Source organism: Dermacentor albipictus, chromosome 1, assembly GCF_038994185.2.
Source record: "Dermacentor albipictus isolate Rhodes 1998 colony chromosome 1, USDA_Dalb.pri_finalv2, whole genome shotgun sequence".
NCBI lineage: Eukaryota > Metazoa > Arthropoda > Arachnida > Ixodida > Ixodidae > Dermacentor > Dermacentor albipictus.
This window is the reverse complement of record NC_091821.1, coordinates 463,014,941-463,034,404: the sequence shown is the minus strand read 5'-3', so window position 1 is coordinate 463,034,404 and position 19,464 is coordinate 463,014,941. Positions and strand designations below refer to the sequence as shown.

At 44.9% G+C, this 19,464-nt stretch overlaps 1 protein-coding gene across 5 annotated transcripts in view; it reads left to right on the top strand.

Annotated features, from left to right (window-relative positions):
• Nucleotides 1–6,768, top strand: part of LOC135905592 (phospholipid-transporting ATPase ABCA3-like) — a 226,287-nt gene extending 219,519 nt beyond the window's left edge. For 3 of the 5 annotated variants that reach the window (XM_065436536.2, XM_065436534.2, XM_065436533.2), the window contains 2 exons: nucleotides 880–1,135; nucleotides 6,344–6,768. In XM_065436536.2, coding sequence (XP_065292608.1) covers nucleotides 880–1,135; nucleotides 6,344–6,514 — 427 coding nt within the window. In that variant the 3' untranslated portion in view covers nucleotides 6,515–6,768. Of the gene's footprint in view, nucleotides 1–879; nucleotides 1,136–6,343 lie in introns of those variants that run through there. The other 2 variants (XM_070532429.1, XM_065436537.2) reach the window with 2 other exon arrangements.
• The last annotated feature ends 12,696 nt before the right edge of the window (nucleotides 6,769–19,464 follow it).

Here is a 19,464-nt window from a genome sequence, read left to right as displayed (position 1 = left end):
GGTTTGCATGCTGGTATTTCACGCTACCACGAGGCGTGGGCCTGTTAACCCCGAATGTTTGCGGCTTCTTCGCAAAGCACGCCCACGGCTTGCGCGACGCCGTTGCGCTGCCAGCGCATCTCCACTTTCCCTGGTTAGGCGACGGAGCTCTCTTCCAGTCCGAATTCTAATTGTAGAGTTACACCACATGACTCCTTTAGGTCCGTAAGGAGAGACGTATGCAGTTTTGTTACCAATGGATGGATGGATGTTATGAGCATCACCTTTGTGGGTTGCGCCACCAAGCTCTTGCTATTATACTGCCTAATATTCTACCTAGGTTAAACAATGAAAAAAGACACACAAAAAAACACTATGAACTACCACGCCCAAATTTTCTGATCCCCTATTGCGAACTGTGCTTTTGTACTTCTACGTCTTTTGTCGTTTCCCTACTTTTCTTCCACCAATCCTGGATGTCATCGGACATCGGGCACCTCATGCCGTCTGGCGGAGGGCGTGGAAGTTCAGCCAAATGCCATTGGTGGAGGAACGGTGGAGAGTGACCGAGGCATAGGCGCCCAAATTCCACCCCATCTCTTTTATATTTGCAGCTGATTATGCTGACGTTTGATTATATCCTTCGTTGCTGAGTATTGCTACGTGTTGTCGGCATGGTGAGATATCATTTGGTGTCATTTTTACGTCCATTGGACGTCCAAGTCTCCCAACCGAGCCTTTTCTTTTTTCTGATAGTGGTTACAAAATACGCCAAGCCTGTGTAAAGTCAGCTAAGGTCTTGTCTAAAAAAAATATGAGTTTGCAGGTTGAACCGCTGAAAGAAATAATTAGCGCTGGTTAAGCTTCAAATCTTGCTCCTTCGCTTCCGCACTCCCTCAGCATGGAAGAGTGCGAGACGGCGTGTGACCGAATGTGCATCATGGTGGCAGGCCAGATGACCTGCCTTGGCACCCTGCCGCACCTGCGGGATAAATTCGGCACCGGCTACACAATGCAGCTGGTCATGGCGCGCACTGAGCCGCCTGCAAAAGAAGTAAACCCGGCGGATCAGCCCATGGAGGGCAAGACCAGCAAGGCGCTCGACCAGGACGTGGCCAATCTCTTCCCGGGAGTGCGTGTCCTCGGAGACCACGATGTAGGTTTTTCATTTATTTCGTTAGCAAAGGCCCTTATTGCAGGCATGTGTATTATGAAGGTCAGGCGTATGAAGAACGTTCCGTTAGTGGCTGGTCAGGATTTAAGCAATGGGGATGAAAAACTTAATTCTTTACGAATATTTAACATGAACATTACGAGGCTCGTAAATAAACTAGGTGGTTCTTTAGAGCACATTATGTTGAATTAGGACCTACACATATAGCCGTCATCGGAGAAATTTGGCTGAATTCCGATATACAAGACAACGAGGTAGTTCTCCTACGCTATAAAGTATTACGCGGTGATCGACGATCATGACGTGGCGGTGTTGCAATTGCATCGAAGAAAAATATCCAGTTGGAACAGCTGAGTGGTATACCGCCGAACGAAAGCCTCTAGTGCGAAATAAATATCGGAAAAATGTCGGTTCTTCTCGGCGCAATATGCCAACCATCGAACTCACCTTTCTCGTTTTTTTTTAGAGTCAATCCAAACTTATTTAGATAGTAATAAAAACTCAGCAACAGACTCATTATTGCTGGGGACTTCAATTTACCTGGCATCAACTGGCTAACTTTGGCAACTGAGACGCGAGAACAAGCTAAGTCTGATTCAGCTATCGACATCGCGTTTAGTCATTACTTCAGTATTTCACGACAGCACACATGTCTCGGGAGAACTGCAGTCTACCTTAGATCTCGTGTTTCTTGATGGACCTTTCTAGCAGTTCGACATGTCCGTAGATAAGGGGATATCGGATCATGAACTCGTTTTTGTTCAAATAACAATCGACGAACCTAAACTGAAAACAAAAGAAACCATTTACCCGCCGTGGTTGCTTAGTGGCTATTGTGTTGGGCTGCTATGCACGAGGCTGCGGAATGAAATCCCCGCCGCGGCGGCCGCATTTCTATGGGAGCGAAATGCGAAAACACCCGTGTACTTAGATTTAGGTGCACGTTAAAGAACCTCAGGTGGTCCAACATATTCCAGGGTCCCCTACTACGGCGTGCCTCATAATCAGATTGTGGCGTTGGCACGTAAAAACCTAGGAAAAAATAGTAAAATATTTCCTACGTCCCAAACTTTGAAAAAGCAGATGGCTTTGGTGTCAATGGCTACTTTTCTTTCGCGTAGGACAACCTTGATGGAAGTCTTGAATGAACAAGATGTGGAAATCTTTCAATGCTATTACCTTTCACTGTATCGATACGTACGTACCACTTCGAAAAATACGGAGAAGAACACAGAATCTGTGGATTAGCCCGGAAATAATCTAACTGAAGTGTAAGATAAGCCGCCAGAGACAGAAGAAAACTAAAGACCTAGCGAAGACATCGATCCTGTATGCGAAGTTAAAGGTGAAAATTGCCGAAGACACAAAACCATCTCACGAGGAAGTGTTCGAATTTATGAATCTGCGACTTAGGCAACACGAAGTTACACGGAGAGAAAAAAAAAACAGAGACAGCGCTGAAAACACGCAACGTGTTTTCTTTCTCTACAACTATGTCATTTCGCACTGCATAAGTCAAGGATGCATAACCTACTCGCCTCGCAAACCACTCTTCTGAATTTATGAAGTCGTCTCCAGATATATTCTGGCTTTATATGTCCCAAAAAGAAAATGATTCGCATGCTATTGTCGTCAATAACAAGATGGTCACCGACGCTACCGTTATCGCTTACTTCTTATAAAAAAAAAAAAGTTCTGATTTAGTGTTCTCTGTACCTTCAAAATCTGGTAGTGCGCTCATCCCACGGCCTTAGCTATGAGCCAGTCCCTAATGACTGGCTCATAGCTAAGGCCGTACCCGCGCACAAATAAGGCGATAAGAAGACGGTCGAAAAATATCGGTGAGTATTGTTAACGCGTGTTTGAAGCAAACTATTAGAAGTTATATTTAAATCGATCTTCACCTACCTTGAGAGCACTAAATCGTTGTGCCCCATTCCGAGAGCATATTTCTACACTGATACATTTCCATGGAACAGTCGATAATTTTGCAAATTCGTTAAATATTAAGAAGCAGATAAAGGCGATTTCTCTTGACCTTTCAAGGGCCTTTGATAGAGTATTTCACGCCAAATTTATTACAAAACTAAGATACGTTGGAATTCCCCGAATAATGGATTAATGGATTACCGCGCACATCAAGAAAGGGACCCAGTACGTCGAAATTGATGGCAGCAAATCAAAACCGTTGAACGTGACGTCAGGCGTTCCGCAAGGATTGGTGTTAGGACCTGCTTTTTTTCTTATTCTGCATCAATGATATTTATTCTAGCATTAACGAAGAACTCTCTGTGCGGCTCGTCGCTGGTGATTGTTTATTGTACAAAGTAGTAAATAGCAAGGAAGATAAACAGTAGTTAAGTGAAGTTCTAACGAGTATGGAAAAGTGTTGAGAAATAACGAAAACGAAAATAAATGAGGAGAAAACATTTGTATTGTGCACAATAAACAGAAAAAAAAAGCATGTGCTTGAACATGTTTACATATTAACCTCTGCTGTACTTCCCACAGTGTAGTACATATATATATGAGTATCTGGGACCAAATTACGGAAGTCTGCAAAAACGCGAAAGAGAAGCTCTGGTTTCTGCACCAGAAACTGCAATCTGCGTCCCAGTCGTCAAAACTAACGGAATATCTTACACATGTGAGGTCAACGCTTGAATATGCAAGCATTGTATGGGACCCCGTTCAATGTGGATTAATTGATAAACTTGAATAGGTGCAGCGCAGAGCAGCCAGGTTTACACTTGCCAGATACGGCCGCCCGCACTTTTCCTCCTTGAGCAAGTTTTCAGTGTCGCTGCTAATGTCTTCCCAGCAAAAACTAGGGATGGTGACCAAGAAAATTTAAAGGTTATTGCAGGTGCAGATGAGCAATGATGAAAGGCTGCAGGTGACGCAATGAAGAGGGCGGGGATGGGGGCAAGCCAGCTCGTTTTGTTCGCTGCATCTATGCGGGGGTATTGAAGTTTGGAGGAATGTAATGTAGAAGTGATCAATTACGATTGACTGATTCCTACATTACCATCGTGCGGTAGTTATTGGCAGCCGCAATCAACTGAGCTTTCGAAATAATTGTAATTGTAATCGGTTACTTTTTTGTGTAAAATGTATAAGTCTGGCCTGTGATTACAATATCCCTGAACATTGAGCTGAAGCGGTGGAAGGCTAGGAAAGAGCCAGTCACAGCGCCGCATGGCAATGTCGATTCTGCGAGAGAGCAAGCATGCGAGAGCACGAGCAGACTGAGGCCATTAAATGAGTTTTTTTTTTTTCATTATCCATCTTTTGGAGGTCACATGATTGGCGGACGTTCGCAGGCAGGCTCACAGTGAAATTGCGACACGAGCTTCTGCGTTTAAGGATTGCTTGAGAACGGCGGCTGCGTGATATCCGCAGAAGCATCGCTTGCGGTCTTCACATGTACAGTGTTCGAGTGTGCCTTCTGACATGTGAAGCCACGTGTGTATGGTTAGCAAGCAGAAGAAAATACGAACATTTTATTCGTATAGTATTCCAAGACCTTTCCAGCAGTAACGGTGCAGTAATAGTTTCTTCCATTTTAATTTTGAGTTAGTGGCTGTATCAAGCTGTTGGCTTGACTCCTGAGAATGTTTCTGCGGTTTTTGTAATGTCTACGTATTTCAGTAACATAGAAAGTCATCTGGTTGCCACCACCCCTTAGAATTAACTTAGAACTTAGTACTCCCGAACTTTATTTAACTCTGACTCTTACTCTAAGCTGCGTGGTAAGTCATTTAGCTGAAAAAATAAAATAGGTAGAACGCTGTCATGTCTACGTCAATCTGTAGTGTCGTGATTGTAATGCACGTATAGTTAAGACGTGTAACATTGCTAAGTTCATACTTGCGGCACTGCGGATAGAGGGACGGACAAGGAGAGGAACCGAGTTAATGGTCGATCTGATTCACAACCGCGGCGACGTTATATATATAAGTAAACAGGAGCAATCTAGCACGAGCAAAGTATCCGATGTAGGCATTCTCGTCACCCTCTTACGGGAAGCAACATCCGCTTAAATGTGTGGCCTGAATGGAACGACAAGAAGGCCTAGTGATGCATACCTGGGTATACGTTGACATCAGCAAGATGCCGGGAGGTGTAGTGAAATGGCTCAATCGCAAACCATTCTCTCTGAAAACACTGTACCAGCGCTCCATCAAACCATGCTTCAGTAAATTCCGCACCGACTCCTTTATCGCCACTCCCAGAACTAAGAACCTTGTGCAGTCGATAACTGTCATCACGACAGATTGAATGCGCACAGGTAGTAAAAAAATAATTATAGGGTTTTACGTGCTAAAACGGCAATCTTATTATGAACGGACATTCTTGCATTCCGCCTGCACCAAAGTTCTGGGAGCCGCAACTGCGATCTCGTGCTAAGCTACGCAAGGCCATAGCAACTAAGCCACAACGGCGGGTGCATAGGTGGATTGTGACAGTCATCTTTTCGACAATTTTCTCGAAAAGATGACCAACAAGTAAGCTGCAACAAAGCATTGGTTGGGGCTGGTTGGTTCATTCTTTCAGTATAGACAAGGAAGCACGAAAAGAAACACAGACCAAAGAAGGGGCTTGTAAACACCCAAATTTTAGCCCGGCCTACTTACGTGTGCCTTCTTCTCGCTGTGCTCTGTCCATGCGAGAAATAAAGCTGCTTCTTGGGCGAACGTGTGGTCAAGTAACGACGCAACACACAGATTACGATAAGGACGGCGAGGTCTGTGATCGTGGGTCCAATCAATGATTGTCCCTCTTCACAAGTTTCCTAGCATATCGATCGGAATCGCAGAGCATCGGTTGTTACTTGCTTATAATCTGACAACGATATGGCCATCTCTCGAACCGACGAAAGCTGTGGGGAGGCTCCCGCCATAGCAAGCGCGTCGTGTGGGAGACGTACCAATGACAAGAGTGATTTGACGGCAGCGGTCACCGACAAAACATAAGATACAGGTGTTGCACTGTAGTAAAATTCGCTCTTCCTCGTCTGTTGCACGTATTTTCCGACACCGTCATTTCGCAAACGGTGGTCTGTACTTAGGTAATATTGGTACTGTGTATTTAAATTTTCCAGGAAATTAAAGCGAAGTACTTGATGTATTGGAGGTGGAAAACTACTATGCTAATGTTATTGCAATCTGAGTGTACCTTCTACTGCAGAACGTTCACGCCTACCACATCAAAGAGAAGCTTCCCTGGAGCGCCGTATTCGAGAAGGTGGAAGAGCTCGAGGAGTCTCACGCTTTCTCCCACGTCATGGTCCAAGACACCAACTTGGAGCAGATATTCATTGCGTTCGCACAAAAGAAGGATGCAGCAAGCAGAGCTTGAGCCACTTTGGTATTTTGGGACATTATGTTTTTTTTTAAAGTTATCTGTGAAACCAAACGAACTTTACAAACTCTCCATATACGCTGACCCCTCCTTAACGTACATTATGTAACCTTCGTATCTCTTTATTTCATGTGCCTTTCAATTATTTAGTGCCAGCTCTTCACGCACATTCACCTCCATCGTGTAGTAAATTCCTGCTCTCAAGAACGCATGCCGCCAACTGACGGCATGTTATTTCATTTCTATATTTAGCGCTTTTGTGCTTTTGTGTTCGGATGCAGAAATGCTGGCTTCATTTTGCACAGCTTCTACACACACACAATATGTTCAATAGAATAAAGGGTAATGCTGTGCGAATATGTGCCTTACAAGCCTAGTGTCACGTGTCGTTTACGTGAGGCACTTTGAACAGCCGTTATGGGGAAAGCTCTGCCCAATGATTGCTATCTCACACACACTAGCATTTGGTAGCCTAACGACTTCCCACGAAGAAACTGCCAGCTGTCATAGTTGCAGACTCTCTTTGGATATGTTGTTCGCTTTCCACAGCAACGCATTCAACTCGTTTAAGCGCATTCCGATATTTAGCCCCTGCATCACTGCAACAGATTTAATTGCCGTGGGCACCAGGCCACCGTGACTTATACCTTAGTGAAATTGTGGATTTCTTAGCCACAACATCTCCAAGTGGACCTGCGGTGCCTATTTTATATAGGGTGGCTTACGTGACTATATCAGGATACAGAAAATTTCGCTTACAGAATTCTTCAAAAGAGTTATCGTTGGGTAGAGCACTAAACATTAATCATATCCGTTTCCGCTGAAATAAACAGTGGCGTTCTTCTCGGCATTTGGAAGTTTCCTTAACCAAATTACGCCGTCGTATCCCACAGTTGAATTTTACTTGCATGAGGCTGGTCTGATGCCTCCTTTACGCTATACCTGCAATGAATATAAATCGATATACGACTTCTTTTTCAGCCACAACCAATAGTAAAATGGGAGCAAGAGATTACTCGAGGCTGTACATTTGAAAGTTGGATTCGTAATAAATGTTTCTTTAATAACCTTATTTGGAACCTGAACTCAAGGCTTTAGTCAGTTCATTTCTTTAAGTATAACAAGATCATGGTGCTAGTTTTTGGAAGTTCTTCTCTTCTGTGTTCACTGTTCATTTCAGTGTAATTTATTCTCTAATTTCCTTATTAATCGCGCCTTCGTTTTCTTCATCAATATTACCGGCTTTATAATTTCGATTAATTTAGTTTAACGGCTACCTCGCGTGTAAATAGAAAAGGACAGCGCTACTTAGGTAGTCAAATTAGGCTTAGCGGCGCTAAAGCAACTAAAGCTGTACAAGGATAGCGCGAAAAAAACTTAAAATAACTGTTGTTTCCGTCTGTCCTATTGTTTTTATTATTTTTCGCTATTGCAATAAACATTTCTATTCGGCAACCTTCTGCTACCAGATTACACCCCTTAGTGGGTATGCGCCATAAATGAGAAGCGTCATCATCATCTCGTCATCGTCATTATCAGTCGTGACGTATGAAAACAAAAAGTATCTGCGTCCTTCTGACAATAATTCTGAAAACTCCGGCTGAGCAAATGTTGTTCGAACGCAAGGAAGCACGCACATTGCACTGTTGAAAAAGCACCAAACATTTCAATCTCGAAGTGCACCTGCTTTACCTGTACAGACAATGACATCAAGCTTGCAAAGTTTCTAGAAAGTCTTCCCGCTAATTTAAATGATTTTGTGGATTCTGCTCAGAGATGCGGAAGTGATGACTCTATGACTCAACATTAGCTACTGAAGCTGTGTACCATTACCCGCCGTAGACTGCAACGTAGACGGCTAAGCGGACAGCGGCCATCTTAAGTCTCGTCCCAATTTTCATGACGTCAAAGTAGACAACATCGCGAAAACAGCAGTCAAAATCGATGCAGGCTACTTTGCTTTCTTAAACAAGACGGCCGATGACCAGGACATTTGGAAAGCCGACAGAGAGGTTGTCTGCGCACACGACAACGTAGACGCGCTATCCTACACTATTACTATATGCTACATCGTGTTTTTGTTGGTTCACAGTCTCAAAAACTTAAAATACAGAAATATTGCAGGCTTTTTGCAACTTTCTTTGTCGCCGCAAAGTGGCGTCACGTCGCAGAAGCGTCTTCCATGCGCTTTCCAGACGTCTAGAAACGCATTATATTACATGGCCCCTAAGTTGTCTCGGCTGTCTGCTTAGCTGTCTACGTAGACGGTCTCCGATGCGGGCCACAATTGGAACACATCCTGATCGAAGAGGCGGAACCTATGGTGTTCTGTAGAAAGATAAGGACTATCAGATGGCTCTTCTGCAGGGCATGACTAAGTTTAAACCACTTTATGCTTGTCATCTTGCGCCAAAAGATTTCAAAAAGGACGCTTCTTCCTTCTTTCGTATTGATCGTATTACCACAACATAGCCGCCAAGTCAGGGAATAGAACTCAAGAAAGTGTGTTCAGCAACGGAATGTCATGGCCTGGGAGCCATCGCATTGGTTCATGTCACACATTTCGTGGCCAAACATTCGTAAAAACACTTCACGTCGCATACCGTACATTCAGTAGAGTTCAACAGTGAAAAAACTCTCATCAGAGCAGCACAATACTACGAAAGAAACCCATTGGCTCTTCTCGGAAAAAGTATTGATGTTGACGAGAAGCTTTTCCTCGTAAGGGGATCAAAGAAGGGAGGCCACTCAACCATCGAAGATAACAATGAGCCTTGTAGATTGTAGGGTGAGGTCCAATTAATCGGCAAATCGAAGACAGGAACCCAAAAGTGGCAGACCAGTTCTGTATAAATCCGCAAGGGGACGGAATTTTCATCATAGAGTAAATCTATATACACTTGGGAGTTTCATTTGAGTTTGAAAACGTGCATTTCCGCACTGCTTTACGAGCTAGGTGAAGAGACGTCCATGCATTATCATCGCTAATTAGTAAAGACATTTTATCAGTGCGCACACTGACAATGACACAGGCAGGTAGACTTTATTTATTTATTTTGCCATTAACAACGCATCAGAACAGAGGACACTGCTATGTAAACTGCAACTGACAAGAGGTTAAAGAAATGTGTACCTGAGCAATACAAATGAAAAAAAGATTTTTTGAAGAAAATCTCTCGCAGCATTACCGTGCGAGCTTGCGAAACTATGACTGTTCAAAAATGAACACGTAGAGGGTGCTTGAAGTGGGTGCCGTTTCTAGCTGTCCATGCTCTCTACCGCTACGCACTAGCGGCGCCCGATCTGATGCGCCTTTCTGGAAGCCTCAGAAGATGCAGGAGGATAATGTCTTTTTGCCCACGCGAAGACAGAAAAGCACAAGAGCACGTGCACCACGCTGACTGGAAAAAGCAGGACCCGGACGAGCCCGTAGAGCGACGAAGTTACCGCAGATCAATGTGGCGACACGAAAGTTGCGGTCACACTAACCAGGCTTCCGGTGGTTCCATTTGCCCGTGTTTCATATGGCGCATTTGCAATAAAACTCACTTCCGAACAAATTGCGCTGCTGCTCAATTAGATTCATTCTTGCAACTACTAAAATATATGGCAACACAGCGCCTTGACAAGTTTTCTGCTGACGAGCTCCGCGCGGTGTTATCAGTATTTGCTATAAATGAGATCGCATATCTCACCATGTGCGATGCACTTTTTTGCAAAAAAGCTGTGTCATCAGGCAATTCACGCGGAGCGTCGTTGCGGATGTCAACGTAACACACATTTGAGGGTGCGCCAGTATTGCGCACCCCATAGTGTTGGATTCTATTCAAGGTAGTAGGCATTGGCTGCAAGTAAATTCTTTTTCACGTGTTTCCGTGACCTATTGCGGCTGTGACGAAACAAAACAAAACCAACAGACAGCGATAAGAAATAGGTCGCTTGAGCGTATGCTCCGTGTGATAACTGTAAAGATTTTAATGCCCTGTTTCTGGATTAATGAGCAAATTGATTAAATAACCACCTGTTTCCGTTCACTATGAATAGACGCAATGCAATAAGCGATCAGCTGCCGTATGCATGTACACACGAACGATCATGATTCTTTTACTTTTTAAAAGTGAAAAAAAAAGTTCGTTGTCATTCGTATGTACATGCACAACGCAGCTGATCGCTCAGTAAAACTATGCACCTACATAAACACTTTCGTTCTGTCTCTAAGTGATGTTGCGAGCCAATTCAATTAAGAGCAACAAGAACTATCTAGCAGCTGCGTGCACAACAGCATCGCATGGCTACTTTTCTTCTTTTTTGCAGTCACACTAATCCATATTTCAATGACGTGTCACCAGATTGTGTTTTCCTTCTTGAAAGCCATATAGCATTTAAGAGTACGGCGGAGAATCTACTGCAGGATCCTTCAACAAAAAGATATTTCCCCAACGTACAGCTAGTACGCAGTTTGATATTATACATACACCTGTATTTTTTTCTTCTTCGTAGAACTACTCAATAAAATAAAGTTTCTTTCACAATCTATCCCCAAAAGAGCTGTTTTTACTATGGTAACGTTAATATTTTCCGAATGAAAGCGGACAATTTTCCATATTGCGATATTACTGAGGCTTCAGCTATATGGTGCAATGAAATCGCGTCAATAGGACAAGATACCAAGATACTTGGAAGTTTACGCTTGTCATGTGCATGTAGACGTTGGCCTTTGGATTTAGTGGTGGTTCTAAACTTCTACTCATTTTGTGCATACCAGCCAACTATTGGTCAATCCACCATGGTGTGTAGGTGTCACATGAGCAGGGCAAAGCGCAGGAGGTGACCGGCAATGTTTTCCAACAGTCGAATCAAACGCTCTGCTCGTTTACAGGAAGTCCCTTTCCTTTGGCTTTAAAGCGAGTGGCATTGCTTACCGTGGCAGGTTTTCCTCATCTCATCAGTGGACGTGATCAGTAGAGAACGCATAGGCAGAGCGGATTTTAGCGCGGCTGCGCTGGCAGAGCGGAAGTGAATCACCGAGGGAGAGGGACTTCGCCGGTGTCCCAGTGGTACTGACGTAATGCCGGCGTCATGCAGGAGAAACAGAAATGAGAGGAAAGTGGTGCTGGCTTCTCTCATTGGTCCGTTTCCCTTTGTTTAGCTTGCGGTGCCTCCTCGACAATTGCGACAACGTGCAACAGGGCGCTAAAAATGAGGCCAAGACAGATCCTCAGGCTTCTGCGCGTAACAGTTGGCAAATCGACGTCGTCTACGTGCCAGAAAGGCTCGCCATCGTCGTCATACTACCAAGAGGGGTGCGCCAATGAATAAACCAGATGAGAAAATTGAGTGGTTGGCGTCGCGAAGCGGAACGCCAGAAATCTTCTTTCAACTGCTGCGCTAGCAACAACTTAGAGAAACACTTCGTTAATGGCTATTTCGGTGCGGTATGCATGATAGGCTGTAGATACAGTCGGGAAGTAAGCATTGAAATCTTCTTTCAACTGCTGCGCTAGCAACAACTTAGAGAAACACTTCGTTAATGGCTATTTCGGTGCGGTATGCATGATAGGCTGTAGATACAGTCGGGAAGTAAGCATTGATAACCTAGGAAGAAATACCTGACAGGACTGTCATTCAAAACATTACACAATTAATGAATGCGTGTATTATAAAATGTTATTTAAACCTCAAGCAGGGTGTCTTCAAAAACTTAGTGGTACATCCTCTGCGTTATACAGTAAACCAAGGATAATGACTGACTACTCTTAGTGGGATAGCAATACCATCGGTCTATTTAGATAATCATCTTCTGTGGTTCTTGCATAATTTCTTTCCTTAGAGTGACGTATAGCAACCTCGGTTTGAGTGGAAATGCCTACACTCTAAAAACAGTTCCACTCTTTGGGGTGCATATTTGCCACACAACAATATTCGTCATCTGTCTTGTCCGCATTTCCTTTCTTTAACGCGGCGAGCCCGGTACATTCCAGTAACGAACGGCATGCGCGTTATCAGCATGATATAGCATTCCCGACAGGAAAGTAACGAGCACAGCGTTTTCAAGAAAGAAAATGCGGGCAAGACGGATGACGATTGTAGTTGTGTGGCAAATATACACTCCAAAGAGTGTAAACATTTCTTAGAGTGTAGTCAAAGAATTATTGATTGCGTGCTACGGAAAGCAAGATCGTTTTATAGTCGGTCAATGGCAAAGATGATTTAGTTTTATTTCGCAATTGATGCACTCCATACTGAAATCACCCACGACGATAATGAAAGAGAACATAGTCTAGAGGAATTCGAAATCCCACAGGTAACGCCGGAAGAAGTAAAGAAAGCCTTGGGAGATATGCAAAGGGGGAAGGCAGCTAGGGAGGATCAGGTAACAGCAGATTGGTTGAAGGATGGTGGGCAGATTGTTCTAGAGAAACTGGCCACCCTGTATACGCAATACCTCATAACGTCGAGCGTACCGGAATCTTGGAAAAAACGCTAACATAATCCTAATCCATAAGAAAGGGGACGCCAAAGACTTGAAAAATTATAGACCGATCAGCTTGCTGTCTGTTGCCTACAAAGTATTTACTAAGGTAATCGCAAATAGAATCAGGAACACCTTAGACTTCTGTCAACCAAAGGACCAGGCAGGATTCCGTAAAGGCTACTCAACAATAGACCATATTCACACTATCAATCAGGTTATAGAGAAATGTGCGGAATATAACCAACCCTTACATATAGCTTTCGTTGATTACGAGAAAGCATTTGATTCTGTCGAAACCTCAGCAGTCATGGAGGCATTACGGAATCAGGGTGTAGACGAGCCGTATGTAAAAATACTGAAAGATATCTATAGCGGCTCCACAGCCACCGTAGTCCTCCATAAAGAAAGCAACAAAATCCCAATAAGGAAACGCGTCAGGCAGGGAGATACGATCTCTCCAATGCTATTCACAGCGTGTTTACAGGAGGTATTCAGAGACCTGGATTGGGAAAAAATGGGGATAAAAGTTAATGGAGAATACCTTAGTAACTTACGATTCGCTGATGATATTCCCTTGCTTAGTAACTCAGGGGACCAACTGCCATGCTCACTGACCTCGAGAAGCAAAGCAAAAGAGTGGGTCTAAAAATTAATCTGCAGAAAACTAAAGTAATGTATAACAGTCTCGGAAGAGAACAGCAATTTACAATAGGCAGCGAGGCACTGGAAGTCGTAAGGGAATACATCTACTTAGGACAGGTAGTGACGGCGAATCCGGATCATGAGACGGAAATAATCAGAAGAATAAGAATGGGCTGGGGTGCGTTTGGCAGGCATTCCCAAATCATGAACAGCCGGTTGCCATTATCCCTCAAGAGAAAAGTATATAATAGCTGTTTCTTACCAGTACTCACCTACGGGGCAGAAACCTGGAGGCTTACGAAAAGGGTTCTACTCAAATTGAGGACGACACAACGAGCTATGTAAAGAAGAATGATAGGTGTAACGTTAAGGGATAAGCAAAGAGCAGATTGGGTGAGGGAGCAAACGCGAGTTAATGACATCTTAGTTGAAATCAAGAAAAATAAATGGGCATGGGCAGGACATGTAATGAGGAGGGAAGATAACCGATGGTCATTAAGGGTTACGGACTGGATCCCAAGGGAAGGGAAGCGTAGCAGCGGACGGCAGAAAGTTAGGTGGACGGATGAGATTAAGAAGTTTGCAGGGACGGCATGGCCACAATTAGTACATGACCGGGGTTGTTGGAGAAATATGGGAGAGGCCTTTGCCCTGCAGTGGGCGTAACCAGGCTGATGATGATGATGACGATGATGATGATGATGATAATGAAATCCACAGCGCCATGCCTGTGTCCATTCCACATCCAATCTGTGTGGTTCAGCCGCCCCAAGATGGCAGCCGCTTTGGAAACAGCTAATTGGCTCTACGAACCATGTTTTCCTTATTTTCTAGCTGCAGTGCCGCAAGATTAATTGAGGTTTCGGATATCTAGGTGCGCTCTCGATCGAAAAGTATTTACTGTAGTCAGCTAACAATGAAGTAGTAGAACGAGGTGAGCAAACCCCGTCTTGCGTGACCTCGTTGGGCGCCGGCGTCTATGTTATACGAGTGTGTGGTGTTTCACTGAGATTATAGTGGCATTTTAGCTTGATAATCTGTCTGGAACTTCATTCTTATTATAGGCAAACGAATGTGGTCTTACTGTCGGATCCCAGGAGCCGCGCAACAGTGATTGGTGGGCAGCCATATTTTATTCCTTACGGAATGGGGTGAATGCTCATCGAGCGTCTGTATGATTGCTATCGTAATAGTAATTGCTACTTATTACTGTCGCAATAATAATGTTGAGGCACGGCCCGATTCATGGTGAATACATATTGTACAGTACCCACTTATCAGTCCTTGCGGTCTTCATCATCCCGATAGGCTATGATTGCTAAGACGAGGATGAAGGTGCCACTCGACTCTTTATATGTGCAATATCCTAATCATTATCTTGAAGTTGTGGAGCGCGAAAGAAAGAACAACCGACAGGTAAGCTGAAGAGCTTATCACTGGAACCTACGCCCCACTTCCATCTATTTCCTTCGTTGTTGTAGGTGGGGGCGCCACCTGACATTATAGCAGATGCGGGCGCTACAGGACCCCCCGCTAGACCCCAAGGGTGAAATGGGCGCGATGCGGACGTTGTTGACGTTGTAGGGAAAGCTCGGTAATACGTGCTCTCGAGATGCAGATAGGTGATTGGTGTCTCCAGGTTGACCGGCTTGAGGCGATCTATAGAAACTGTGGAATGGCGTAGAACGCGAAAGGGCCCGTCGTAGGCTGGCGTAATAGGCGCCCGGATACCGCCTCACCTAAAAAAAAGTTCGACAGCGTGTTACACTCATGTAACACGTGAAGGCATTACAGAGAGCTGATGGCAGCGCAAAGTCGGAATGTATAATGCCAACGAGAGAGCCTCAGGCTTGGAAAGCAGCTTAAACAGACATACAACTCAAACAACTAAAGCTGTTCCGGGCGCTAAATGCATGGTAGTGTCTGCAACCATGCTACTGTGACAGCAGGATTTCTTGAGGTCAAAGTCAATACATCCATTCTCATTTGGCTTCGCACTTGAAGTCTTTCATCGGTTACTGTTTCCAATACAATGGCCTTGTGGAGGAGCTGAATGCGTTTGAGCTATTGCAGATCTTTGGTAGGCTCCGCGGCATTTCTGACCCCAAGATGGAGGCGGACGTGCTAGCCCTAATGGCGCTCACCGACCTCCATATGCACGTGACAAAGCAATTCGGTGTGTACAGGTACTTGTAAGCTGCCGCGCTATCTACAAAGCCCGACAAAAATGAAAAGCGCAAGAGCAATATTTATGAAACCACACTATTTGGATGTTTCTGAATACGCCATGCAAATTGTGCACTGAATCCCATTGGACCAAAGATCTCCAGGGGCAGTGAACATCCGAAGGGCATCCTACAAAGGATATTTTGACGTCCGTCGGATATCCACAGAAGTTCCAATATACTACGGATGTCCATACCAGGCACGTACCCAGGATTTCTTTTGATGGAGGTGGGGCCACCACCTCCATCATCATCATCATCATCATGTTTATGTCCACTGCAGGACGAAGGCCTCTCCCTGCGATCTCCATTTACCTCTGTCCTGCGCCAACCGATTCCAAGTAGCGCCCGCGAATTTCCTAATTTCATCGCTCCACTTAGTGTTTTGTCGTCATCGATTGCGTTTTCCTTCTCTTGGTACCCATTCTGTAACCCTAATGGTCCAACGGTTATCTAACCGGCGCATTACATGACCTGCCCAGCTACATTTTTTCCACTTGATGTCAATTAGAATATCGTCTATACCCGTTCGCTCTGTGATCCAAACCGCTCTCTTTCTCTCTCTTAACGTTATGCCTAGCAATGTTCGTTCGATCGCTCTTTGCGCGGTCCTTAACTCATTCTCAAGTCTCTGCCCCATATGTCAGCACTGGCAAAATGCACTGATTGCACACCTCACTTTTCAATAATAATGGTAAGCTTCCAGTCAGGAGCTGGCAATGTCTGCCGTATGCGATCCAACCTATTTTTATTCTTCTGTGAATTTCCTTCTCATGATCAGGGTTCCCTGTGATTAATCGACCTAGGTAAACGTACTCCTTCACAGTCTCTAGTGGCCGACTGGCGATCCCGATCTCTTGTTCCTTTGCCCGGCTATTTATCATTATCGTCATCTTCAGCATATTAATATTCAACCCAACTCTTACATTCTCTCTGTTATGGTCTCCAATCATTTGTTGTAACTCGTCTGCATTGTTGTTGAATAGAACAATGTCATCGGCAAACCGAAGGTTGCTGAGGTATTTGCCGTCGATCTTTACTCCTAAGCCTTCCCCGTTTAATAGCTTGAATTCTTCTAAGCACGCAGTGAACAGCTTTGGAGAACTTGTGCCTCCCTGTCTTACCCATTTCCCTATAGGTATCTCCCTGCTTTTCTTGTGTAGAATTAAGGTAGCTGTAGAACCTCTGTATATATTCTTACGCAAAGGACGAGCCAGTAAGACGAGCAACTATTTACAGATTATATTTACAACAACGGTTGCAGCGCTGACCAGTTAGATTCACAGCGCGAGCCCAGTTCCTTCCTCCTCCTCTTTTCTGTAGTGATGGTGCCCACGCACCTCGTTCAAACAAACAAATACAACACGCATGTATGTAGCAATATTTTTCAAGCTTTTTACGTAAGCGTTCTGTAGTCCTTGATTACGTAGTGCCTCTAGACTGCTGGTATCTCTACTGAATCAAATGCATTTTCGTAATCTATATAAACCACATATAGAGGCTTATTGCTAAACATTTCGACAGAATTGCCTGTCTGGTTGGGAAATTGATTAGAACTTGAGACTGATTCCAACCAAATAACTGAATTTTATTAGCCCGACGTTTCGGAGCCCATTCAGCTCCTTCTTCAGGGGGTTGTTCTTCGGGGGGTGGCGGTGTGCCGCTTTTAAAGCGTCTTTTTTGAAGAAAGGAGGGGGGGAACACGGGAAGGTGGGGAGACACTTCACTGACGGAAAGGTGGGGAGGAACAAAAGGAAAGGGGGGGGGGGTGTTGTTGACGGCTTCCATGGTGCTGGGATGACCGGTGCTCGGGGGAATGTTCGCGAGGGTGCCCTTGATGGGAGGCGGGGGGGGGGGGGGAGGTGACAGGGTCGCGCCGACGTTCTGTGTTGGTGAAACAAGCGGGAGTCTATCTGGCTGTGCGTCCTTTTCTTCTTTTCGTCATGTCGCCAAGGCCACGGACATACACCGAGGGTAGGTTGCCCTTCACGCGGTTTATGGTATTCCCCGTATTCTGAATGTGCCATGACTCCAGTAGTAGTCTCTTTCGCCAGTTCATTTCTGTTTGAAGGATTTCAGTTTCCTGGAAAGCAATATTGTGGTCGGCGTCTTCAGAGTGTTCAGCGATGGCGCTGCGAATACGGTTGAATGTCCTGACGTCGTTCTCGTGTTGTCTGATCCTTTCTTTTAGATTTTTGGTTTCCCCGATGTACGACGCCGGACAGTCGGCACAACTGATTTTGTAGACGACGCCTTGAGCTTTTTCTTTAGGTGGACGATCTTTTGGTTTAGGGAGGAGGATATAGACCGTTTTTTTTGTAGGCGCCGCCATATTGTGAACGCAGTGGCGCCGCCTATGAGCAGCGCCATACTGGCTTGGGTGAAAGCGGTCTTTTGCATGGCAGGTATACGCTCGGCGGCAGGTTCTGGCGTTTGTTTTCGCCGTCGTGTGGCCTGTTTATTATTACGTGTGTCTTCTACGTGGTAAACGGTTCTGTGAGACGTGCTGAAGTGGTTTAAGCCGTCATGGCCGGAATTTCTGCTGGCGTTGAGGTGGACGGAACACGCAGCGCGATGTGTGCGCGCATATTCGAGTCTACGATCTGCCTCGGAGATGAATTGTGTATTTCTAAATGTTCCAGTCACTAATGTGACCTTATTGCAGTATTATCCTTTATTTCTAAGCTGCGGTTTAGGAGCCATGAAACATACGCGACGATCGTAACAGCGTAAGCGTGGGTGCCGTTCTGCTACGATAGGAGCTGTGATGTTATACTTTGACAATCGTTCAAACTGTTCGCTACAGGTTACATTGCGTGACTACGTGGTTCGATGGATGAGGTTTCCGCCCCTGAATAAAATAGTTTTGACAAGTGATAGCAGCATACCTTACAGTCTGAATTACGCTTGTCCAGCAAAGGGACTGTTTACGAACTGCGCGAGCGTCCTAAGCAGTGGTAGGTGCTGGATTACATATATCTTTGTTCTATATACCGCTTGGTCCAAGCATACCGCATCAGCGGTTATATATTTATAAACGTTGTGCGGCGTGACTATGCGAGGCCCTGTTGCGGTGTTAGCCCGTTTCCTCTTGCGTTTTCTTGAAAGAGGATGATAACCGAATTTCTTTTTCGGTTGTGTTCGTTCCGTTCTCTACGACGCACTCACACGTATTACGGAAATTTTGTCCTCAAAAATAGGCATCGCATTCTTTCTATGCGATCCCTCATATATTATGGCTGTATGCAGGCCAAAAAGGCAATGCCGAAGCGCACAGCTTACATACTGTACCGTGCTGGATCACCAACCGCAGTGATCGCTGAGTTGAGCAGCGCCATTGGCCTCATGCAGGAAAGCTAGCGTAGACATGTAGACTTGAAATGCGCGAGAACGATGCCGGTGCATCACAAATATTTGATTGCGCCTGCCGCTTAGATGTTTCGTGGTTGCCTTAGGTTGGCCGTGCACGAGCATGCGCTCTTATGCTTTATGTTTTACTCCCTACGCCAAGCGATCAGATATTGAGCAGATTTACCATTTCGTGCTGCTAATAATGAGGCACCGGTTTTCTTTGCTGAGTTAAAACCGATATAAGCAAAATAGTT